This window comes from Salmo salar, chromosome 03 (genome assembly GCF_965601325.2).
Source record: "Salmo salar chromosome 03, fSalSal1, whole genome shotgun sequence".
NCBI classification, from domain to species: domain Eukaryota; kingdom Metazoa; phylum Chordata; class Actinopteri; order Salmoniformes; family Salmonidae; genus Salmo; species Salmo salar.
Window position 1 is genome coordinate 16,390,626 of NC_138293.1, and position 26,110 is coordinate 16,416,735.

The 26,110-nt window shown below is 43.0% G+C and overlaps 1 protein-coding gene across 1 annotated transcript in view; it reads left to right on the top strand.

Moving 5' to 3' along the window:
- Window positions 1-698: 698 nt before the first annotated feature.
- LOC106599039 (solute carrier family 25 member 36-A) overlaps window positions 699-26,110 on the top strand; it is a 39,435-nt gene continuing 14,023 nt past the window's right edge. Inside the window, exons 1-3 of the mRNA XM_014190091.3 lie at window positions 699-1,106; window positions 13,150-13,314; window positions 18,223-18,300. Coding sequence (XP_014045566.1) covers window positions 1,066-1,106; window positions 13,150-13,314; window positions 18,223-18,300 — 284 coding nt within the window. The 5' untranslated portion in view covers window positions 699-1,065. The remainder of the gene's footprint in view (window positions 1,107-13,149; window positions 13,315-18,222; window positions 18,301-26,110) is intronic.

The window sequence follows — 26,110 nt, forward strand, 5'->3', positions numbered from 1 at the left end:
TCCAAGGCATTGACAATATCATTAACAACTAGCATGGTTGTTTTGGTAGTACTATGCCCAGGCCTAAACCCTGATTGGTTTATATTCAAAATCAATTATCAGATAAAAAGGAACGCAGTTGTACATTTACCAAGGATTCAAGAATCTTAACTAAACAAGGTAGTCTTGAAATGGGGCAATAATTGTCAAGATCAATTGTATCCCCACCCTTATGGAGTGGTAGCGCATATGCAGATTTCCATGCTTTTTGGAATACTTCCTGATAACAATGGTAAATAAAAAAATGTGGGATACTGAGCCAGCAATAAGGGGAGCTGCACACTTAAACAGACCAGGCTCCAAATGACCAGCCCCTGTGAATGTTTTTTGTCTGTCTAATGATAGCAAAGCATCCAGGACTTCTTTATCAGTGAATTTCCCGAAAAGAAAACTCCTGACCAGAATTTTCAGTATCATTCAATAGATTTTCTCAGTCAGATATGCCCACCAGCCATTACCTCATGACCAAAACTGTTTAAAAAAAAAAAAAAAAAGTTAATCAGTTACTTATTCCTGTAAGGACTAAACTGCGCTCTGTAGCTGATTGATCGCGGCGTGATCATGTGAAAGATGCGTGATCGGGCGGAGACAAAGTGACGTACTTACGCGAACTGGCCAATAGCCGGCTCTGTTTAGCAGCCTATTCTACAGTACATACTGTGACCTATCCTCCCTCGTTGCAGCGATGAACAGATAAGAGATTCGAGCGAGGGTGACTGTAGCAAATACCGATGGATAGAACTGAGAATACACAGATCATGTTAATTTAGAATTCCTCATGTTTTGTAGTTTTTAACGTCATAGGAATTCAAATCAAATCTGTCCGTTCAAAGAGGGGATTGTGCGAAACAGAAGGGTTTGTGTGACGTTAGATGACTAGCTAACGTTAGACAACTGTAATCAAATCAGTTTTACTGATTTTATAACCGACGTCGCTGATATTACGAAGTGCGCATATCGTCATCCAACCCCGTCTTCCTCATTGACGCAGTCCGAAGAGTGTGCTGGTTCGGAGAATGCTAAAGAATGAGTCAAAGGGATACCTTGGTTCATTTGTTTGCCGGAGGGTGAGTTATTTGTTAGGAATAATGTTAGCTAGTTAACATGACCTGACTGTCTTTTATAGAGTTAAAATAAGCTTCCATGGAGAAAACAATACATTTTTCCAGACGCGCGTGCATGTAACATTAGCAGCTGTCACTACCCGTGCCATTCTCACCAGCTAGTTAGCAAATTAACTCTGTCTGCAGCATCAAAATAGGCAACCACGGTTTAGCTAGGTAGCCAGGCGCTAGCCACTAGTTTATCACACATCGCATTATTAAATTCGACCGAAAACAGGTTGATATTAGCACACATCACACTCCACAGGGTTCGTGGTTTGCCTTACGACAGATGAGTATGCTCGTGAATGAAGTCCACGACAGTGACGCACGAGCCTTTGTTGTCCTCGAGCAGCCGTTATCGGAGTAGCTATATCGTCGAATATCATGATTACATTTCTTGACACATATCTTTTGTTTTGGCATACTCCGACAGGGCTTATAAAACACACCATTGAAAGATGGATAACATGTCTTGGCCTATGCAATGCATCCTCTATATCAACCACTATTCCCTGTATCAAGCACTAACTTAAAGCAATATCTACCTTATTTGCCTTCCAAGGTTTTCAATAGACTGGATAAAAAGGTCAGGTCAAAACACAGGTTTGGATTCAATATAGCTAGCTACATAAATCAATCAAATGTATTCATAAAGCCCTTCTTACATCAGCCAATGTCACAGAGTGCTATACAGAAACCCAGCCTAAAACCTCAAACAGCAAGCAATGCAGATATAGAAGCACAGTGGGTAGGAAAAACTCCCTAGAAAGGCAGGAACCTAGGAAAAAACCTAGAGGAACCAGGCTATGAGGGGTGGCCAGTCCTCTTCTGGCTGTACCGGGTGGAGATTATAACAGTACATGGCCAAGATGTTCAAAAGTTCATAGATGACCAGCAGTGTCACAGTGGTTGTAGAGGGTGCAACAGGTCAGCACCTGAGGAGTAAATGGCAGTTGGCTTTTCATAGCCGATCATTCATCTACAAGTAATGCAGATGTAGAAGCACGGTGGCTAGGAAAAACTCTGTAGAAAGGCAGGAACCTAGGAAAAGCAGGTGCGTTAGAGAGAGTCGAAAACAGCAGGTCCAGGACAAGGTAGCACGTTCGGTGAACAGGTCAGGTTTCCATAGCCGCAGGCAGAACACTTGAAACTGGAGCAGCAGCAGCAGCAGGTAGACAGACGGGTGGACTGGGGACAGACGGGTGGACTGGGGACAGACGGGTGGACTGGGGACAGCAAGGAGTCATCATGCCAGGTAGTCCTCAGTCATGTATTTGACACTCACAGGATAGGCTTGATCTGCATATCAGTGGAAATATTGAGTGTTGACACGGGTCTCCCGGTGATAACTTCAAGTGTCAATGTACAGTAGCTAGCTTATTTTTCATTGTCATTGTAGGAAAAACACAAAAAGAAAGTCTGTTGCGACTTTGACCACACTACCTGAGTGTCTGTTTCCGTTCCTGTACTGTACATCATCGTCTGTGTCAATGTGATACTGAAGTCATGTTCTACCTTTGCTACATTGTAGACTTTCGCATTCAATACATCTTGTTGACAATGAGGACATTGGAAGGGTTGAAGGGAACCTGTCTGTAGCCTAGATTGCTGAATTGACTTGTTTTTTTTGTGTTGAATCAATGTCTGACTGCTCCAAGTAAATTGAGATTGTAGATTTTAATCAATAAGCTTAGTGTCATTGAAAAGCAACCTGTTGGCTATTGGCGCCATTCTCACAATTGGACAAGAATATGCCTACTTGTCATGGAAATTTAATTCTAGGTACGGTTTTGGCTCAAGTCTTAGGATAGCCTAACACTAGATTGGCATACAAAACAGGCTGTCTTTTTTTTCTTTCTTTTTTTTACCTCAGAGAAAGGCTAGATTGATTCCATTGCAGTGCCAGCATATTTTCTTCCTTTTATCTTTTCCCCTTTCTTGTTTTCCATCAGCCTCTGGGCAAACTTAAAAAATGTCAACAAGTAAGGCCCATCTTGTCAAACCAGATGTTTTATTTTTTATTAATTGAGTTCTGAAAACGCAATGTTAGGGGCACAAATCGTGACAGTTACTTCAGCGAGAAGCCAATAATGATGGCTAAATCCCTTTGATGTTCCTCACAACAGGGCTCAAGGCCTGTGTGTCTTGTTTCCTCTCACTGTCTGTCGGTTGTACGCACGCATGCACGCAGCAGCAGCATCCTGGAACAGCCCCCTGAATCTGGGCCGAAGGTCGCTCTTGCCTGTATTTGGTTCAGTCTTTTGAAAGGCAGCAGCGGTAAACGGCCTCAAACCCAATACCCCCCTTAGCCCTCCCCCTCGTTTTCGAGTGTCCCTTGGTGGGGGAGTGACTCAAACGGAGCTACTAGATAATGGGACATCACTATGTCACTCGTGCACAGCAGAAGCCACCAAAGGATTCTTCTAGTGATGCACCGATGTGACATTTTTGCCCAATACAGATATTTTCCTTGACGAAAAAAACCCAATACCGATGTATTTACAATTTTAGCGGCCTTTTAAGCATTCTAGTACAGTTAAATAGTTAACACACATGGACGCAGCGGTCTAAGGCACTGCATCTCAGTGCAAGAGGTGTCACTACAGTCCCTGGTTTGAATCCAGGCTGTATCACATCCGGCCTTGATTGGGAGTCCCATAGTGCGGCGCACAATTGGCCCAGCGTTGTCCGGGCCGTCATTGTAGATAATAAAGGTTACACACACTGACCAAAAAGTTATTTTGTTGGTATTTACACATGTCCCCATTAGCAGTAAAACATAATCAAAACCTATTTCTTTCACTTACTTACTGTGCTGTTTCGTTGTTCATTTGTTCAGTTGTTTCATTCTCAACCAGGATTTCAATGGAACGCCGTTTGGGTCTTTGCGTGTCAAAAGATACACGTCAAATAACACATCTGTTTCAGTAGCTATAGTTAGCTAGCTAACTATATCGCTAGGTGGCATCTAAAATAACCCTAATTTATAAGACATTTCTTATTTGATTAATGGTGGTTGGACCCATCTATGACGCTAGCCACTATAAGGATTAGCCGCAATAGTGGACTTTGCGGTTAGCCTTCAAAATACAAGTATGGGATAATTATATTTATATTCATTTGCATTACTTTCAATAACATACTTTTATTTTGAAGGCAAACTGCAAAGTCCACTATTGTGCCTAATCGTTATTGTGGCTAGCTTCACAACACAACCCGGTGTGGTCGAGCCTCACTAGCCAGATGAAGCTAGCTGGCTGCTTATAATGTTAGCTTTGGCCAACAGGGTTAAGTAGCTGACTAGCAATTTATTTAAGTTCAATTTCAATAAGCGAACAACAAGTGGCAACCAAGCTAATACTTATTCACAAGGATTCCTAAATCATTGCTAAGAATAATGAAAATGACTGCAGTTTCTACTGGTTGTTGTTTTCAGGCTGGTTGTATTGGTGCTAGATAGGTACCAAACTAAAGCGAGCTACTCCATAAGTTTCAGTCGAAACAATTATGCATTATTAACAACGTGGTATTGTAAGCACATCATTCGTGGCCGGTGTTTGCTTGTTTTGTATAGCTTTGACAGTGCTCCTGTATCTTTTTTGACACGCAAATACTCAGTTACTGTGCAACTCCGGTAGGGAAACATCTGAAAAATAGCGCACTTGGTAGTGTGTACCGCTGCTTGATCATCACCCACAACAGAGAACGGTTGATTGTCAAGGGCAATGAATTCTATTATCTTGGCTTTAATGTATTTCGCCTTTTGAGTTGTCTTGCTGAAATTTTGTTACTCTTTCAAATGACTGCTCGATCCACATAGCAGACATTGTTGGCTAGTTTAGGAATGCTGTGTTGCACGTGTCAAGTTCCTTGCAGACAGGCCATGCATAGCCAATGTGATTAATGGGATATTTATTTTGATCAGGATATTTTCTACCTGCGGGCTGCAATGTTTTTATTTGTTGGCTTTATGTAGGCTATTTTTACATATTGGCAATAGAAGTTACTTTTAGATTTGTATAATTTTCATTTTAGATATAATTTTGATTTACCACATGACATTGATTTTGAGTGATGAAGACTTTTTATTATAAATTAAACTGTTCCACAAAAATGTGTGTATAAAAATCCTACCTGGCACACAGAAGGTTGGTGTAGCCTATCACTGGCAACTTCAGGTAGCAGGAGGAGAGTCGGGAACAGTTTGTATTTTTATTTATATATTTTTTAAATAAATTAAATCCTTTCTGGCCACACCATACCCAAACTGGCGGCACGCAAATTGATTTTGTCCCCCCATACCAAACGCGAGCAGGACACGCAGATTAAAATATCAAAACAAACTCTGAACCATTTATATTAATTTGGGGACAGGTCGAAAAGCTTGCAGTTGCTAGCTAATTTGTCCTGGGATATTGAGTTATTTTACCTGAAATGCACAAGGTCCTCTACTCCGACAATTAATCCACACACAAAACGGTCAACTGAATTGTTTCTTGTCATCTCTCCTCCTTCCAGACTTTTTCTTCTTTGGACTTTATATGGCGATTGGCATCTAACTTTCATAGTTACCACGACGACTGACCGAACTCAGTTCATCTTTCAATCACCCACGTGGGTATAACAAATGAGGAGATGGCATGTGGGTATTGTGGTGGATGAATCAGAATTAGTTGGGTAACATAGATAATTAAGATGTTTTATTTACATAATATGCTTATGTGAGAAACTTGTCATATGTGAATGTATTGTTAAACCATGTGAAGGGATGGTGTGATTAATGGGGAACCAATTATTTGTCCCCACAATGTCTGTGCGCAAGTCACCCCCCTCAGTGAGCTTGTCCAGGAGTGGAGTCAAGAGGGTTTACTTGAGATGAGAGTATCTAGAGTTGTCAATTGATTTATGCCATTGGATGAGCTAATGGTTCTGTTCTATACCGTACCAGGGAGAGACGGTTCCAGTTTGGGGTAGGAGGACCAGATACTGGTCTATACAATGAACACTGTTGATACAGCAGTTGCTGTCTGCTATGTTTTATATCTTTCATATAAAACTTAACCTTTGTTAACTGTTCCTAAGATCTGTTGTTGATCATGTACATTGAGAGGGGTGGATCTTGGGTATAAAAGATCTTTGTACTTTTGTGTAATCACTTTTTTTCAATGGTTCATTAGAGAGAGCGCATCATTGAAGGTCAAATACTTTTGCAAAAGCATCTTAATTATTAAAGATGTAGTTTTAAGTATAACTCTGACTTGTGTGTGTGAAGTTTGTAACTCTCCTCATTTGGTAATGCAGAAATTAGCCACCACAGTATCTGCTTCTATAAACCAATGAGGAGATGGGCGAGGCAGGACTTGCACTGCGTTCAGTTCTATTTATGACACTAACCTCTATTTTAGCGCAACGCAGACACCTGTTGGTGCAAGTGAGCAGTGTGGGTGCAATAATTGAATAACGTATGTTTAAATGTATTTTCTGACGTGAGCGGTGTGGTCAGCATGTTAGGCTATACTGATCTCGGGCGCCCTCTTTAGTAATTTGTCTTCATTTTTAATCGCAGTGCTTAAAGCAACAGACAAGCTCAGTAGCCTACATTTAGTTGATTTTATGCAGTGTTTCTCTATATGGAAAAATACGCTTTTTAAAATGTTGACCAATCGATTAGACAGTAAAAAAAAAAAATGTATGCATTGTTTTTGACCCTGTTTCACACTGGATATTTTGGCACAATTTTTCTGGGGATAGTGCCGAAAAGGCAGTGCTAACTAGAGGTCGACCGATTATGATTTTTCAATGCCGATGCCGATTATTGGAGGACCAAAAAAAGCTGATACCTATTAATCTGCCTTTTTTTAATTTTTTTCAAATTGAATTTTTTCCAATTTTAATTTGTAATATTGACAATTACAACAATACTGAATGAACACTTATTTTAACTTAATATGATACATCAATAAAATCAATTTGGCCTCAAATAAATAATGAAACATGTTCAATTTGGTTTAACCTCTCTGGGCTAGGCGGGACGAATTCGTCCCACCTACGCAACAGCCATTCTAATCCAGTGGCGCGATTTTCAAATACCTTTACTCCTATTACTTCAATTTCTCAAACATATGACTATTTTACAGCTATTTAAAGACAAGACTCTCGTTAATCTAACCACACTGTCCGATTTCAAAAAGGCTTTACAACGAAAGCAAAACATTAGATTATGTCAGCAGAGTACCAAGCCAGAAATAATCAGACACCCATTTTTCAAGCTAGCATATAATGTCACAAAAACCCAGAAGACAGCTAAATGCAGCACTAACCTTTGATGATCTTCATCAGATGACAACCCTAGGACATTATGTTATACAATACATGCATGTTTTGTTCAATCAAGTTCATATTTATATCAAAAAACAGCTTTTTACATTAGCATGTGACGTTCAGAACTAACATACCCCCCGCAAACTTCCGGGGAATTTACTAACAATTTACTAAATTACTCATGATAAACGTTCACAAAAAGCATAACAATTATTTTAAGAATTATAGATCCAGAACTCCTCTATGCACTCGATATGTCCGATTTTAAAATAGCTTTTTGGTGAAAGCACATTTTGCAATATTCTAAGTACATAGCCCAGCCATCACGGGCTAGCTATTTAGACACCCGGCAAGTTTAGCCTTCACCAAAATCAGATTTACTATAACAAAAATGTTATTACCTTTGTTGTCTTCGTCAGAATGCACTCCCAGGACTTCTACTTCAATAACAAATGTTGGTTTGGTCCCATATAATCCATCGTTATAGCCAAATAGCGGCGTTTTGTTCGTGCGTTCCAGAAACTATCCGAAATGGTAAATCAGGGTCGCGCGAATGGCGCAATTCGTGACAAAAAAATTCTAAATATTCCATTACTGTACTTCGAAGCATGTCAACCGCTTCCCACGGGCTGGAATGATGACATTCAGGTTTTTCCCGGGCTCTGAGAGCCTATTGGAGCCGTGGGAAGTGTCACGTTACCGCAGAGATCCTAAGTTTTTGAAAGAGATGTCAAAGAAAGACCATAAATGGTCAGACAGGCCACTTCCTGTAAAGGAATCTTTCAGGTTTTGACCTGCCATTTGAGTTCTGTTATACTGACAGACACCATTCAAACAGTTTTAGAAACTTGAGTGTTTTCTATCCAAAGCCAATAATTATATGCATATTCTAGTTACTGGGCAGGAGTAGTAACCAGATTAAATCGGGTACGTTTTTTATCCAGCCGTGTCAATACTGCCCCCTACCCTCAACAGGTTAAATAATGCAAAAACAAAGTGTTGGAGAAGAAAGTAAAAGTGCAATATGTGCCATGTAAGAAAGCTAACGTTTAAGTTCCTTGCTCAGAACATGAGAACCATATGAAAGCTGGTGGTTCGATATTCCCAGTTAAGAAGTTTTAGGTTGTAGTTATTATAGGAATTATGACGCGTCGACTATTTCTCTCTCTACCATTTGTATTTCATATACCTTTGACTATTGGATGTTCTAATAGGCACTTTAGTATTGTCAGCCTAATCTCAGGAGTTGATAGGCTTGAAGTCATAAACAGCATGTGAATCAAGCATTGCTAAGAGCTGCTGGCAAACGCAGAAAAGTTTGAATGAATGCTTACAAGCCTGCTGCGCCTACCACCGCTCAGTCAGACTGCTCTATCAAATATCAAATCATAGACTTAATTATAATATAATAAACACAGAAATACGAGCCTTTGGTCATTATGTTCAAATCCGGAAACTATCATTTCAAAAACAAAACGCTTATTCTTTCAGTGAAGTACGGAACTGTTCCATGTTTTATAGAACGGGTGGCAACCCTAAGTCTAAATATTTTTGTTACTTTGCACAACCTTCAATGTTATGTCATAATTATGTAATACTTTCTGGCAAATTAGTTCGCAACGAGCCAGGCGGCCCAAACTGCTGCATATACCCGGACTCTGCGTGCAATGGACGCAAGAGAAGTGACACAATTTCCCTACCTAATATTGCCTGCAAACATGAATTTCTTAAGTAAATATGCAGGTTTAAAAAAATATACTTCTGTGTATTGATTTTAAGAAAGGCATTGATGTTTATGGTTAGGTACATTTGTGCAATGATTGTGCTTTTTTTCATGAATGCGCTTTTGCTAAATCATCCCCCGTTTGGCGAAGTAGGCCGTGATTCGATGATAAATTAACCTGTTAGGGCTAGGGGGCAGTATTGACACGGCTGGATAAAAAACATACCCGATTTAATCTGGTAACCACTCCTACCCAGTAACTAGAATATGCATATACTTATTACATATGGATAGAAAACACCCTACATTTTCTAAAACTGTTTGAATGGTGTCTGTGAGTATAACAGAACTCAAATGGCAGGTCAAAACCTGAGAGATTCCTTTACAGGAAGTGGCCTGTCTGACCAATTCTTGAACTTCTTTTCCATCTCTATCATTTACTAAGGATCTCTGCTCTAACGTGACACTTCCCACGTCGTCCATAGGCGCTCAGAGCCCGGGAAAAAACAGAATGTCGTCATTCCAGCCCCAGGCTGAAACACATTATCGCCTTTCTCAAGTGGCCGATCAAGGGACACAGGGCTTATGCGCGTGACCCCGACCGCCCCCGCCTTTGGGATTTTTTCCTCTGTTTGCCGAAAAGGAGATTCCCTGTCGGAATATTATCGCTTTTCTACGAGAAAAATGTCGTAAAAATTGATTTTAAACAGCGGTTGACATGCTTCGAAGTACGGTAATGGAATATTTAGAATTTTATTGTCACGAATTGCGCCATGCGCGCGACACTTCTTTACTATTTCGGATAGTGTCTGGAACGCACGAACAAAACGCCGCTATTCGGATATAACGATGGATTATTTTGGACCAAACCAACATTTGTTATTGAAGTAGCAGTCCTGGGTGTGCATTCTGACGAAGACAACAAAAGGTAATCAAACTTTTATAATAGTAAATATGATTATGGTGAGTGCTAAACTTGCCGGGTGTCTAAATAGCGAGCCCGTGATGCCTGGGCTATGTACTTAGAATATTGCAAAATGTGCTTTCACCAAAAAGCTATTTTAAAATCGGACATATCGAGTGCATAGAGGAGGTCTGTATCTATAATTCTTAAAATAATTGTTATGCTTTTTGTGAACGTTTATCGTGAGTAATTTAGTAAAATGTTATCGAATTCCCCGGAAGTTTGTGGGGGGTATGCTAGTTCTGAACGTCACATGCTAATGTAAAAAGCTGGTTTTTGATATAAATATGAACTTGATTGAACAAAACATGCATGTATTGTATAACATAATGTCCTAGGGTTGTCATCTGATGATCATCAAAGGTGAGTGCTCCATTTAGCTGTCTTCTGGGTTTTGGTGACATTATATGCTGGCTTGAAAAATGGGTGTCTGATTATTTCTGGCTTGGTACTCTGCTGACATAATCTAATGTTTTGCTTTCGTTGTAAAGCCTTTTTGAAATCGGACAGTGTGGTTAGATTAACGAGAGTCTTGTCTTTAAATGGCTGTAAAATAGTCATATGTTTGAGAAATTGAAGTAATAGGATTTTTAAGGTTTTGAAAATCGCGCCACAGGCTGGCAGTGGCTGTTACGTAGGTGGGACGCAAGCGTCCCACCTAGCCCATAGAGGTTAACAGGCACCGCATTGATTATGTACAACGCAGGACAAGCTAGTTAACCTAGTAATATCATCAACCCTGTGTAGTTAATTAGTGATCGTGAAGGTTGATTTTGTTTTTTAAAAGATAAGTTTAATGGTAGCTAGCATCTTACCTTGGCTCCTTGCTGCACTTGCGTAACAAGTGGTCAGCCTGCCACGCAGTTTCCTCATGGAATGCAATATAATCAGCATCCAAAAATGCTGATTACCGATTATTTTTAATGAAAAATTTAAATCGTCCCTAATTAATCGGCAATGCAGATTAATCGGTCGACCTCTAATTTAATTGTCTTGGAATGGCTTAGTCAAAGACCAGACCTCAGTCCAATTGAGAATCTGTGGTATGACTTAGATTGCTATACATCAGGGGAACCCATCCAACTTGAAGGAGCTGGAACAGTTTTGCCCTGAAGAATGAGCAAAAATCCCAGTGGCTAGATGTGCCAAGCTTATAGCGACATACCCCAAGAGACTTGCAGCTGTAATTGCTGCAAAAGGTGTCTCTACAAAGTATTGACTTTGGGGGGTGAATAGTTATGCACGCCCAAGTTTTCATATTTTTTTTTCTTATTTCTTGTTAGTAACGTAACAAAATGTGGAAAAAGTGAAGGTCTGAATATTTTCCCGAATGCACTGCATCTACTTCCCCAGAGTCAGATGAACTCGTGGATACTATTTGTATGTCTCTGTGTCCAGTATGAAGGAATTTAGAGGTAGTTTCACAAGCCAATGCTATCTAGCGTTACCCATAGACTTCCAACCATTGGGCTATCTACTAGCATGCTAGCTTCTGTGATATCTGAGAAAATCGGTGTTACATTTCCTCAGTTTTACTTTCATGCCGGGTCTCCCCTACTTATTTGCATTGTAATTTATTTGTTTAATTTCATACTTATTTGATCTATTTGGTAGCCTATTCAAATGAGGATTATACTTGTTATAGCCGTATTATTTTGCATGCCTATTCGATAGTCAACAAAGCGCAAGTTTGATAGGCCTGTTCGTTTTATATAACAAATAATTTGTTTTATGTGATTGTTTGCTTTGAAATAAATGCACTGTTCATAATGGCTATTCAAAATAAATTTGTTTGTGACAACTCTGACACATTTATTTTTTGTTCCCCTTTATCAAAGGCACTGCTGTGGGAGCTTATGTAGGCTAATGCCAAGTGTGCAATTCAAGGATATGAATAAACACTTTGACCAATAAAATAAATGTTAGGTGATAAGTTTAATTTACACAGGTAACGTTTACTGCAACGTTAATTGACCGTAGCCTAGTATAGGCCAATATTATTGGCTGTTTGGTTTGCAAGGAGGGATTTTCCGGCGGCACACTTAGTTTTTTCCTAAAGCTTTGGTCAGGTGGACGGCAGAAACTAACAATTTGATTATTCTCTTGCAAAAATGTTCTCCCATTACCATACCATGTTTTTATTTAGGCTATTCACAAACAACATATGTTTTTCTGAGGACTCGGTTACTCGCCTCCTAGATTAATTGTACTCTTGCATTATGTTAATAACAGGCTTCCTACCTACGACATGTTTATTGAAATGGGCTATGGGAATAGGTAGGTGATTTGGCATGTCACCCAGCTGTGCGCTGCCCGACTCCGGCGGTGCCAGTCAAGTTCAAATAGGCTAAACTATCGTCTGTCACAACGATGACTGGCAAACATGGTTGATTTCCAATTGTACCATTTTATCACCCAGTTATTGATTTCGTTATGTATGTATGTATACACATACATACATGTGTATATGTATGTATGTACACACGTATGTATGTATATGTATGTGTATATGTATGTGTATGTATATGTATGTATATATGTGTATATATATATGTGTGTATATATGTGTATATATATATGTGTGTATATATATGTATATGTGTATATATATGTATGTGTGTGTGTGTGTGTGTATATATATGCATGTGTGTGTGTGTGTGTGTGTGTGTGTGTGTGTGTGTGTATATATTATATATATATATATATATATGTGTGTGTATATATAATATATATGTATGTATATATACATACATACAAGTAATTAAGACAAAAAAAACAAGATTCAGTGTTGTGGTAATGAGAATTTTTGTGTTGGAAATTGTGGTAGAAAGCATAGTATCTGGTCAATAAACATAATTATGAAATAGATAAATACAGATCCTAATCTTAGTGATCCGAGAGCAATTATGGGGTTTCTTGTTTTTGTAATACAAATAAACACCCTTTTGTGTACTGCTTGTCTTCCTCTCATCCTCTCTTTCACTCACCCCATATAGGTGTGGGGGAACAGTGGGTGCTATTCTGACTTGTCCACTGGAAGTGGTAAAGACCAGACTACAGTCCTCTCATGTCACCTTCTACATCTCTGAGGTGCAGCTCAGCACCGTCAACGGGGCCAGTGTGGCCCGCATGGCCCCCCCGGGACCCCTCCACTGCCTCAAGTAAGTTCACTAACACACAGGGGTCACAGAGAATAGCCTACACATTCCATTGTTTGGACAGGGTTTGTTGGGTCACCGTTTCAGGAAGACTAGAAGTTTCTCGCCACGTTTCACTCAAGGCCACCTACAGTATCTCACATGCCCTTTTGACACTATTAGTTAACGCCCAATGACTCAAAGATGAGTTACTGTAGACGAGTGTTGTCAGTTAAACGTCTTGACTTTTCCTTTTTAATGGTCATGAAGCGGTCGTCTTTTTATTGTCCTCTAAGGTTAAAGTTGACTCTTCCACCCCCCCCCCAAAAAAAGGCAACGGCAGTTTGTCATAGCTAAAGCAAGACTTTCATAATAGACTAAGGTCTGGGAATCTTGCTTTGCATTTCAGCATTTTGATTGCATCAATATGGGTCTCCCACACATATTGAACCACATAGCGGGGTTCTATAATCTCAGATTGGGGATGTAGCCTAGCATTCATCATTGCTGATAAGGCAGAAATATCTCTTATCATATTGGACAAGTATAAGTTGTTCTATAGCATACTTAAATCTGCATCACTCACTTGTAAAAATGGAATGAGAACAGGGCTTACTGTGGTTCTGTTTTGGTTTGCTGTTGAACTGCCCACGTAAGTATCGTAGAGGACAACTTTCCCCTTTGCCTTAGTTTTTTTAAACATTTAGTCTATTCCACTGCACTGTGACTATTCCAACTCTCCTTCCTATCCTCCATATTGCTAAGGGAAAACATTAACCCCTTAATCTTCTCCTTTCGTATTGCTCTGTAAAAGCTCTCTGCTGACCGGACTAGAATATTGGCTGAAATACATAGAGCAGAGAGGACAAGGAAGTAGACACGTTGTTCTTTGCAGCTGTTATTGTAATGTGGACAGTGGCATAGTAAATGAATGTCCCTCATACCAACAGCTCTTTAGATGCCCTCACCTTAAACATTTTCCACACCACAGGGCCAGGAGGCACAACCAGTTTCATAACTGGTGTAGTAAAGGGAGCATAAAGCTAGGGCTGGCACAGTCATCATGTAACCAACGATTATGGACAAAGACCGTCATGACATTTAAAATACCTGTTTTAATACAAAACAATATATATTTTCAAGTTGACAAACTACCCAAAAGCAGTAAAGTAAAAGTAAGCCTGGTTCACATCTAATAGCTGATGTTTATTTTTTTAATAAGGCAAGAGGAGACATGACTATCCAGTTTTAGAATTTTGTTTTGTGGAACAAACAGCTGACTGAAGACGGCCAGACATGTGGTCGACTCTGTTTCCGTGGTAACATGGACTCTTTCAGAAATTGTTGCTTCTTGTTTTAGCAAGGTGTTGTAGCAAGTGTGTGTGTGTGTGTGTGTGTGTGTGTGCGCACACGGTGAGGGTAAAGCTGTTGCGTAGTTTTGTTAGAAAAATAGTTGGACAGATGACCACCAAATGAAGTTTCGTCCACTGCCCAATCAACTGACATAGGGTATTGTATATGGGGTATTGTGTGTAGGTTGAGGATAAAAAAAAAAAAAAAAAAAACATTTTATAATAAGGCTGCAAAGTAACAAAATGTGGAAAAAGTGAAGGGCGGAATACTTTCTGATGCACTATATCATGAAATGCATGCACCCAATGGCTTACCAAGAACAGGGCCCAATCTGACAGAAGAATATCTTCAAGCCATCCCCTCTACTAGCTGTCAGTTTAGCTAAACAGTAAACACAAAACACCTCCCCCCTCCTGCAGCACATACAGTCTGGAGCGAAGGAGAGGAGAAAATATGCATATCTTTGGGCTATTTGGACGATTTTTATAATGATGACCGTGGTCATTTGGCTGACAAATAACCGTAATCCAAAATTCCTTGACTCACAGCCCTACATACAGTTTGAGGGGTAATACCAAATACATTTGGCCATAGACCTTGTGGTTGTATGGGCATATAACTTTCTTCACAAGGTCTCTTCAACAAATCTTGACCATCCAACCCAACATACTCTTTTTAGACATAATTAGGTGTCTCAAATGCCCCCTTTTCAGTTAATATATTAACCTTGAATTCAAGTAGCTATGTACAGTTGAAGTTGGACGTTTACATACATTTAAAATCAGTTTTACACAATTACTGACATTTAATCCTAGTAAAAATTCCCTGTCTTAGGTCAGTTAGGATCACCACTATTTTAAGAATGTGAAATGTCAGAATAATAGTAGAGAATTATTTCTCATCTCATTCCCAGGGTTCAGAAGTTTACATACATACACTCAATTAGTATTTGGTGGCATTGCCTTTGAATTGTTTAACTTGGGTCAAATGTTTCAGGTAGCCTTCCACAAGCTTCCCACAATAAGTTGGGTGAATTTTGGCCCATTCCTCCTGACAGAGCTGGTGTAACTGAGTCAGGTTTGTAGGCCTCCTTGCTCGCACACGCCTTTTCAATTCTGCCTGAGGGCAGGGCTTTGTGATGGCCACTCCAATCAATACCTTGACTTTGTTGTCCTTAAGCCATTTTGTCACAACTTTGGACGTATGCTTTGGGTCATTGTCCATTTGGAAGACCCATTTGCGACCAAGCTTTAACTTCCTGACTGATGTCTTGAGATGTTGCTTCTTCAATATATCCACATCATTTTACTTCCTCATGATGCCATCTATTTTGTGAAGTGCACCAGTCCCTCCTACAGCAAAGCACCCCCACAACATGATGCTGCCACCCCCGTGCTTCACGGTTGGGATGGTGTTCTTCGACTTCTAAGCCTCCCCCTTTTTCCTCCAAACATAACGATGGTCATTATGGCCAAACAGTTCTATTTTTGTTTCATCAGACCTGAGAACATTTCTCCAAAAGGTACGATCTTTGTCCCCATGTGCAGTTGCAAACCGTAGTCTGGCTTTTTTTTATGTCGGTTTTGAAGCAGTGGCTTCTTCCTTGCTGAGCGGCCTATCAGGTTATGCCGATATAGGACTCGTTTTACTGTGGATATAGATACTTTGTACCTGTCTTCTCAAGGTCCTTTGCTGTTGTTCTGGGATTGATTTGCACTTTTCGCACCAAAGTACGTTCATCTCTAGGAGACAGAACGCGTCTCCTTCCTGAGCGGTATGACGGCTGCGTGGTCCCATGGTGTTTATACTTGCGTACTGTTATTTGTACAGATGAACGTGGTACCTTCAGGCATTTGGAAATTTCTCCCAAGGATGAACCAGACTTGTGGAGGTCTATAATTATTTTTGCTGAGGTCTTGGCTGGTTTCTTTTGATTTTCCCATGATGTCAAGCAAAGAGGCACTGAGTTTGAAGGTAGGCCTTGAAATACATCCACAGGTACAATTAACTCAAATGATGTCAATTAGCCTATCAGAAGCTTCTAAAGCCATGACATCATTTTCTAGAATTTTCCAAGCTGTTTAAAAGCACAGTCAACTTAGTGTATGTAAACTTCTGACCCACTGGAATTGTGAAATAATCTGTTAACAATTGTTGGAAAAATTACTTGTCATGCACAAAGTACATGTCCTAACCGACTTGCCAGAACTGTAGTTTGTTAACAGGAAATTTGTGGAGTCATTTGAAAAACGAGTTTTAATGACTCCAACCTAAGTGTATATAAACTTCCGACTTCAACTGTATCATCGAATGCCTCATCACCATAAAAGCCAGTTCATTGATTAGATACAAAGATTTCCCTTCCAGTGAAATATCGATGAAGCCCCTTTTTTTTTTTCTTTTACTTAATTTTTTTTTTAAGATAGCTTAAGTCAGGTTTTGGCTGAAGGCTTCGTTCTGTTGCAGTGTTCTTGGGCCTGCTTTTCCCCCCTTTTCGCCATCAGTCAACCACCATGCTTCTGCACTGGAAGCACTAACTGAAACCCAACACCACCACTAAGCAGCACAGGGAGAAGAAAACAACTTGCACAACAACTTGCACAAGTGGGTCACCACCGACTGCAGCGTAGGCCAAATCACATTTAGAACAAAGTAGCTCAGTATGAGCAGTCCTGACTGCGTAGTAGACTGAATTCGCAGTTGAGTCTAGAGGCCTTAATCCTTGAATTGAAGCTTAGCTTTCAGTCACTGCTTTGTAAATCTCCATGAATTAGGTTAATGGTGGAATAACCTTGGGTGACACTAAACAGCATGAAGCCCATCAGCCATTACCATGTTATGTAGAGCAGCTCATTGCGTTGCTGACCTTTTTTATAATTCACATTTACATTTTAGTTATTTAGCAGACGCTCTTATCCAGAGTGACTTACAGCAGCAATAAAGGTTAAGTGCCTTGCTCAAAGACACAATGACAGGTTTTCACCTAGTCTACTCAGGGATTTGAACCAGGGACTGTTCGGTTTCTGGCCCAATGTTCTTAATCGCTAGGCTACCAGCCGCCCTAATAACGTCTTGTCTCCATTCGAGGCCTGCTGTCTTACCTGGGGATAACTGGTCGGGAGGCCACCTAACCCTAGCTGACTGAGCCAGATCGTTGTATGTGAATAGACACTGGCTGGAAAGCGGTTTTAACCAAACAGCATTCAGGATTAGAACAACACACTGTGTAAAATAAAAAATGACACATGACTCGTCACATACACAAATACTGAAATGCATCATCTAATGTAATGCATCATCAGCTAGCTATATTGATCTGTTTTGACACATTTGGTTCCTTTCATCCGTCTTGCAAAAACACAGTGTCAGGAAATGTACCATAAATGCATCTGTTTATTACTGTATTAGTCGCCAATGGACAATTTTAGGCAACGGCCGATGTACTATGGTCTTGGCAGACTGATTATCCACATTGGCACTAGCCCACTATCTTGAAAGCCATCTTTTTCTTATGTTTCAGCATATCAATAATCAACACTTTGCGCTATGCTAGCTATTCATACACCTCTCCCTCTACAGGTTGATACTGGAGAAGGAGGGACCACGCTCGCTGTTCAGAGGCCTTGGGCCCAACCTGGTGGGTGTGGCTCCTTCCAGGTATGACCTCACTTCCTGTGTAATAATTCATCCTGTTGTGGCTTCTGCTAGCATTTTCTTGTCTTTCTGTGTAGGCTACTTTATATAGTTTTTTTTTTCTGGCTTCAGATGTAAAGGGGTGTGGCTAGGAAACCTAGATTTATTTTGTATTTGGTTTTCCATTATTTGACCTTGGTGATGGCAATTCCTTTTTGTAACCACGTCGGACAACGACACAATTACCACAATTTTACATAATCTTCTTCCAGGTAACCCCCCCCCCCCCAAAATGAATTTCTGCAGTTTAATTGCCAGTAAAATTCCACTCCCTCCCTGTCCTCATCTTCCATCCATCTCCACAGGGGCATTATTCACACTCCTAGTGGTAGAACCCAGACTGAAATGACTGTTCTGAGTGTTAGCCCTATTACGTAACAGCAGCCTCCTGGTCCAGTCTGTTAATCACAGTCACTGTGGGCAGAGTAGCGGCTGTCCACTGGGTCACGGATAGAAGGGATACAGCTTTTGTCAAATTAACGACAGATTTGACTTTGCGTTGCAGGTTAGGATAATTAGGTTAAGGTTAGGAAAAGGGTTAGGGTTAGCTAAAATGCAAAAAATGCTCTTTGTCAATGTTTATTTTCTTTGAGTATCTGAATTTCTCTTTCCTTCTCTGTATGTAGATCATCTCTCTCGTCCTGCTAGTCTGGCCCTCTGTGGCGCGTTAAATGCCCTTGACGGTCTTCCCTGTTTCCGGCTGTGTGTGTGTGTGGTCTTCTGTGACAGGGTTTTCTGTTAGGAAAAGGTGAAGCCGAACAACGTGCCTGGAAAGATTTAAATTTACCAGCCATTTGAGAAATGTACCGGACCCGTCTGCATAACCCATTAGGGCATCCACCCACGGTGCTCAGAATGACAGACATCACATTTACATTGTGGTAATGCATCTGAACAGAACATGCAACTACTGTAGTGAAGCAGACAATAAAACTTAATTTTCAAACATTTGCCAAAAATGGCATTCTAAACTTCACACTTGGAAAAACACGATTCAAACAGTGTACTTGCTGAGGTTCCGTAAAAATTTACAAAGAGGGGGAATCTAAAGATCCAACCACTAGGATGGGTTGTTAATGGCTAGGTTTGTGCCTTTGGCTTCTGGACAATGAAATAAAGTTGATATGAAAACCAATAGAACAGGAGAGAAATGACAGTGGTGGGTCCAATAGAGGAGTAAATGGAAATGCATTTGCCAAAATTAGATAATTACTCCTGTCTATACAGAAATAGAATAATTCAAAATACTTCACCAGAAAGCATGACTTCGCCATCGAGGATCATTCGTTTCTTTTTAAAAATGGTTGTGGATTGTTTCAAGTTACAAGCTCGTAGGCCTATGCTTATTTGAGAAGCTGTCAATTTGGGCAGTGCGCGTAGCAGTAGGCCTAGTTGATTATTGCTTTCAGTGAAAACCATCTAAAAAATGTGACAATGTGTCTTGGGTATAATTTAAAATGTTGAGACGAGGAAGGAGAGTGGTGTGTGTGGTGACGATATAGGCAAGTCTCCAGAATGGTTCAGCGGTCTCCCTCTAATTTATTTAGCATTCGTTGTGTGAATTGTTTGCCCTTTTTGGTTTTATCAATTCCCCATTACATACTAAAGTATGTGGGCATCTGCTCGTCGAACATCTCATTCCAAAATCCTGGACATTAACATGGAGTTGGTCCCCCCCTACTTTGCTGCTATAACAGTTTCCACTCTTCTGAGAAGGCTTTCCTCTAATTTTTGAAAATTGCTGCTGGGACTTGCTTCCATTCTGCTAAAAGAGCATTAGTGAGGTTGGCCACAGATGTTGGGCGATTAGACCTGGCTCGCAGTTTGCGTTCCAATTCATCCCAAAGGTGTTGGTTGAGGTCAGGGCTCTGTGCAGGCCAGTCAAGTTCTAACACACCAATCTCGACAAACCATTTCTGCATGGACCTCGCTTTGTGCATGGGGGCATTGTCATGCTGAAACAGGAAATGGCCTTCCCCAAACTGTTGCCACAAAGTTAGAAGCACAGAATCACCTAGACTATCATTATGCTGTAGTGTTAAGATTTCCCTTCACTGAAACTAAGGGGCCTAGCCCGAACCTAACTTTACAGTTGGCACTATGCATTGGGGCAGGAAGTGTTCTTCTGGCATCCGCCAAACCCAGATTCATCCTATCGGACTGCCAGATGGTGAAGTGAGTCATCAGTCCAGAGAACGCGTTTCCACTGCTCCAGAGTCCAATGACGGCGAGCATTACACCACTCCAGCTGACGCTTGGCATTGCGCATGGTGCACTATGCACTTCAACAACCAGCGGTCCAGTTCTGTGAGCTTGTGTGGCCTACCACTTCGCGGCTGAGCCGTTGTTGCTCCGAGACGTTTCTACTTCACAATAACAGAACTTACAGTTTACCAGGGAAGCTCTAGCAGGGTAGAAATTTGACGAACTGACTTGTTGGAAAGGTGCCATTCTATGACGGTGCCACGTTAAATCACTGAGCTTAACGTCGCACCGTAAGTAAGGCCATTCTACTACCAATGTTTGTCTATGGAGATTGCATGGCTGTGTGCTCAATTTTATACACCTGTCAGCAATGGATATGGCTGAAATAGCCGAATCCACTAATATGCTGCCCGGAAGTGTAGGAAAGTGTTTTTTTTTTTTTAACATCCTTTTCTAATTTTTCTATTTATTGCAAATGATAATATATAAAAATGATCGTTCCTCACACTAAGCTATTTGAAAGATCTTTACAACAATCTCCCCCTTGATAATCACCAATCCTTTGTGTGAAAGAGCAATGGAAGTTATAGGCCTACTGCTGCATTGGCCTATAGGCTGAGTTCCATACGCTCATTTCTTTAGCCACCAGTGTATCAATGTGACCATATGGCATAGGCTGCTGATCTCGCAGTAATTGACTTTTAACCAAGGGTCGGAACCAGTTCAAGGAACAGAACCAAAAACTGGAAAATAATGAAATTGTTTGAAGAACAGAACCCTAACCTAAAACGAAAGTGATCTATACCCTTCTCGAAACAGAACCGTTATTTTAGAAGCATGTGAACCGGTTAATAACTTTATTTTACATTCCCACAGAAATTGCAACAAACCGTCTATGCAAAGCCCTCTGTCACTCAAACGTACGCCGCGTTCATGTGCTAGTCGGAACTAGAAAACTTGAAACGCAGTACGTGTATAACTACAACCAACTAACTATAACGTCTGCCTGCTAGCTCGAAGTGTGTGTGGGTTACCTGCCGCTCCCTTCTGAAGCATAGCTTGCTGTAGGAAAGCGGGGAGGATGGTTGGAGGAAAGCGGGGCGAGCAAGGTGGGTCGGGGAGAGCGAGGCGGGGAGAGGGAGGAAAACGAGGTGGGCGGGGAGAGGGAGGAAAACGAGGAGGGAGAGGTGGGAGGAGGGCGGGGAGAGGGAGGGAAACGAGGAGGGAGAGGTGGGAGGAGGGCGGGGGGAGGGAGGAGTGGGTGGAGGGCGGGGAAAGGGATGGAGAGGTGGGAGGAAAACGAGGAGGGCGAGGTAGGGATGGAGAGGTGGGAGGAAAACGAGGAGGGCGAGGTAGGGATGGAGAGGTGGGAGGAAAACGAGGAGGGCGAGGTAGGGATGGAGAGGTGGGAGGAAAACGAGGAGGGCGAGGTAGGGATGGAGAGGTGGGAGGAAAACGAGGAGGGCGAGGTAGGGATGGAGAGGTGGGAGGAAAACGAGGAGGGCGAGGTAGGGATGGAGAGGTGGGAGGAAAACGAGGAGGGCGAGGTAGGGATGGAGAGGTGGGAGGAAAACGAGGAGGGCGAGGTAGGGAGGGCGAGGTGGGAGGAAAGCGAGGAGGGCGAGGTGGGAGGAAAGCGAGGAGGGCGAGGTGGGAGGAAAGCGAGGAGAGGTAGGGATGGAGAGGTGGGAGGAAAGCGAGGAGGGCGAGGTGGGAGGAAAGCGAGGAGGGCGAGGTGGGAGGAAAGCGAGGAGGGCGAGGTGGGAGGAAAGCGAGGAGGGCGAGGTGGAAGGAAAGCGAGGAGAGGTAGGGATGGAGAGGTGGGAGGAAGGCGAGGACGGTGAGAGCGAGGTGGGAGGAGGGCGAGGTGGGAGGAGGGCGAGGAGGGAGAGGTGGGAGGAGGGAGAGGTGGGAGGAGGGAGAGGTGGGAGGAGGGAGAGGTGGGAGGAGGGAGAGGTGGGAGGAGGGCGAGGTGGGAGGAAAGCGAGGAGGGCGAGATGGGAGGAAAGCGAGGAGGGAGGGAGAGGTGGGAGGAAAGCGAGGAAGGCGAGGTAGGGAGGGCGAAAAGTGAGGAGAGGTGGGAGGAAAGCGAGGAGAGGTAGGGATGGAGAGGTGGGAGGAAGGCGAGGACGGTGAGAGCGAGGTGGGAGGAAAGCAAGGAGAGGAGGTAGAGGTGGGAGGAAGGCGAGGGGGAGAGTGAGGGGAAAGCGAGGAGGGTGAGGGTGGGAGGGAAGCGAGGAGGGTGAGGGTGGGAGGGAAGCGAGGAGGGTGAGGGTGGGAGGGAAGCGAGGAGGGTGAGGGTGGGAGGGAAGCGAGGAGGGCGAGGTGGGAGGAAAGCGAGGAGGGCGAGGTGGGAGGAAAGCGAGGAGGGCGAGGTGGGAGGAAAGCGAGGAGGGCGAGGTGGGAGGAAAGCGAGGTGGGAGGAAAGCGAGGAGGGCGAGGTGGGAGGAAGGCGAGGAGAGGTAGGGATGGAGAGGTGGGAGGAAGGCGAGGACAGTGAGAGCTAGGTGGGAGGAAAGCGAGGAGGGCGAGGTGGGAGGAAAGCGAGGAGGGCGAGGTGGGAGGAAAGGGAGGAGGGCGAGGAGGGAGAGGTGGGAGGAGGGAGAGGTGGGAGGAGGGCGAGGTGGGAGGAAAGCGAGGAGGGCGAGATGGGAGGAAAGCGAGGAGGGAGGGAGAGGTGGGAGGAAAGCGAGGAAGGCGAGGTAGGGAGGGCGAAAAGTGAGGAGAGGTGGGAGGAAAGCGAGGAGAGGTAGGGATGGAGAGGTGGGAGGAAGGCGAGGACGGTGAGAGCGAGGTGGGAGGAAAGCAAGGAGAGGAGGTAGAGGTGGGAGGAAGGCGAGGGGGAGAGTGAGGGGAAAGCGAGGAGGGTGAGGGTGGGAGGGAAGCGAGGAGGGTGAGGGTGGGAGGGAAGCGAGGAGGGTGAGGGTGGGAGGGAAGCGAGGAGGGCGAGGTGGGAGGGAAGCGAGGAGGGCGAGGTGGGAGGAAAGCGAGGAGGGCGAGGTGGGAGGAAAGCGAGGTGGGAGGAAAGCGAGGAGGGCGAGGTGGGAGGAAGGCGAGGAGAGGTAGGGATGGAGAGGTGGGAGGAAGGCGAGGACAGTGAGAGCTAGGTGGGAGGAAAGCGAGGAGGGCGAGGTGGGAGGAAAGCGAGGAGGGCGAGGTGGGAGGAAAGCGAGGAGGGCGAGGGTGGGAGGGAAGCGAGGAGGGGTGGGGATGGAGAGGTGGGGATGGAGAGGTGAGAGGAGGACGGGGAGAGGTAGGGATGGAGAGGTGGGAGGAAAGCGGGGAGAGGAAGGGATGGAGAGGAGGGGATGGAGAGGTGGGGATGGAGAGGTGAGAGCGAGGGCGAGGTAGGGAGGAAAACGAGGAGGGCGAGTTAGGGAGGGGGAGGAAAACGAGTTAGGGAGGGGGAGGAAAACGAGTTAGGGAGGGGGAGGAAAACGAGGAGGGAGGGGAGAGGGAGGAAGGCGGTGAGAGCGAGGTGGGAGGAAGGCGAAGAGGACGGGGAGGTAGGGATGGAGAGGTGGGAGAAAAGCGGGGAGGGAAGCGAGGTGGGAGGGAAGCGAGGAGGGCGAGGCGCGGGAGCAGGACGGTGAGAGCGAGGTGGGAGGACAGTGGAGAGGTAGGGGTGGGAGGAGAGCGGGGAGGGGTCGGGAGAAAGAGGGTTCTGGAGAGTCTGGGGGGAGAGGGGTCGGAGAGACCGGGAAGGAGCGAGGTAGATGGGGAGAGCGATGTAGACGGATAGAACGGCAGGGAGGGAGAGAGGGTAAGGAGAGACTGACCTGAGCGTACACTGCCATAAAAATGACTGCAGTGGGAAGAGAGAATAATCAATCATCCTTCATTACTCCTACAGGGTTCTGTTCCTCAATACTCTCCTTAATGTTGCACTGGAACAGAGGAAAAACACCAATGCCATTTCCTCAATAACCCCTGCCAGCGACTAGACGCTCACCAGGCTTTACCTACATTAACACAGCAAGGAACCTTATCCAACCAGACAGTGAAGTGACTGTAACACTGCTGCTGTGTGCCATGGCTGTGGAAAGGTACTGGCTGATTGGTCTCCCCCTTGGCCTTTGCAGCCTGCTGCCCAGCAGAGCATATTGTCTGCCATTAAAGCATGGTTGGCTGGGCAGTCAGCTGTTCATCTACAGCACACTCCACATCACAAGCTTTAGATGAGTCCGCGTCACCACCACTAAGATCGGCCGTCACCCAGTCTCTCACGTGCACAGTGTACACAATCGCACTCTCTCACAAACATGCACTAAGGGCAGGGTGAGCGAGCCAAGCGCTGGTGGGTCGTTGGGTTTTAATCCCCACAGCGGAAATGTTTACTTGCGTTAATCCTCTGGGATTTGAGTTTAGTAGAGGAAGCGTAGGAGTTGCATGGGAGATTAATCTCCAGCTAAAGCAGGGCATGTGATTGGGGTGCCTGGTTGGGGATGAATTGTACACACAAGCATGCGCGTGCAGTGACCGATACAGGCACTAGGCAGGAACATGCCTAATGAGCCATCTATATTTTTATACGTATATAGAAAGTCTACACCCCCTTGGGCTTTTTTCAAATATTGTTGCTTTATAAAATAGGATTGAAAAATATTTAATTGTAATTTCTTGTCATTGATCTACACAATACTTCATAATGTCAAAGGTAAAAGAAAATTCTACAGGTTTTTACAAATTAATAAAAATGCATTAACTAAATTAGTCGTTGCGTAACTATTCACCTCCTTTGTTTAGGCAAACCTAAATTAGTCAAATCTGGATTAACAAAAATCTTATTATATGGACTCACTCAGTGTGAAATAATAGGGGTTGAAATGATTTTTGAATGACTAACCTTTTCTCTGTCCCTCATACATACACTACCGTTCAAAAGTTTGGGGTCACTTAGAAATGTCCTTGTTTTTTAAAGAAAAACACATTTTTTTGTCCATTTAAAATAACTTTAAATTGATCCGAAATACAGTATAGACATTGTTAATGTTGTAAATAACTATTGTAGCTGCAAATGGCAGATTTTCAGTGAAATATCTACATAGGCGTACAGAGGCACATTATCAGCAACCATCACTCCTGTGTTCCAATGGCACGTTATGTTAGCTAATCCAAGTTTATCATTTTAAAAAGCTAATTGTGCATTAGAAAACCCTTTTGCAATTATGTTAGCACAGCTGAAAACTGTTGTTCTGATTTTAAAGATGCAATAAAACTGTCCTTTAGACTAGTGGAGTATCTGGAGCATCAGCATTTGTGGGTTAGATTACAGGTTAAAAATGGCCAGAAACTAAGAACTTTCTTCTGAAACTCGTCAGTCTATTCTTGTTCTGAGAAATGAAGGCTATGAATTTTGAAAAGAATAATGAGCAAATATTGCACAATCCAGGTATGCAAAGCTGTTATGAGACCGACCCAAGAAGACTCGGCTTTAATCGCTGCTGAAGGTGTTTTTAATATGTATTGAGTCGGGTGAATACTTATGTAATCAAGGTATAATGGTGGTTTATTTTTCATTAATCCTTAAAGTTTTTATTTTTGTGTAGATCGTTGACAAAAATAACAA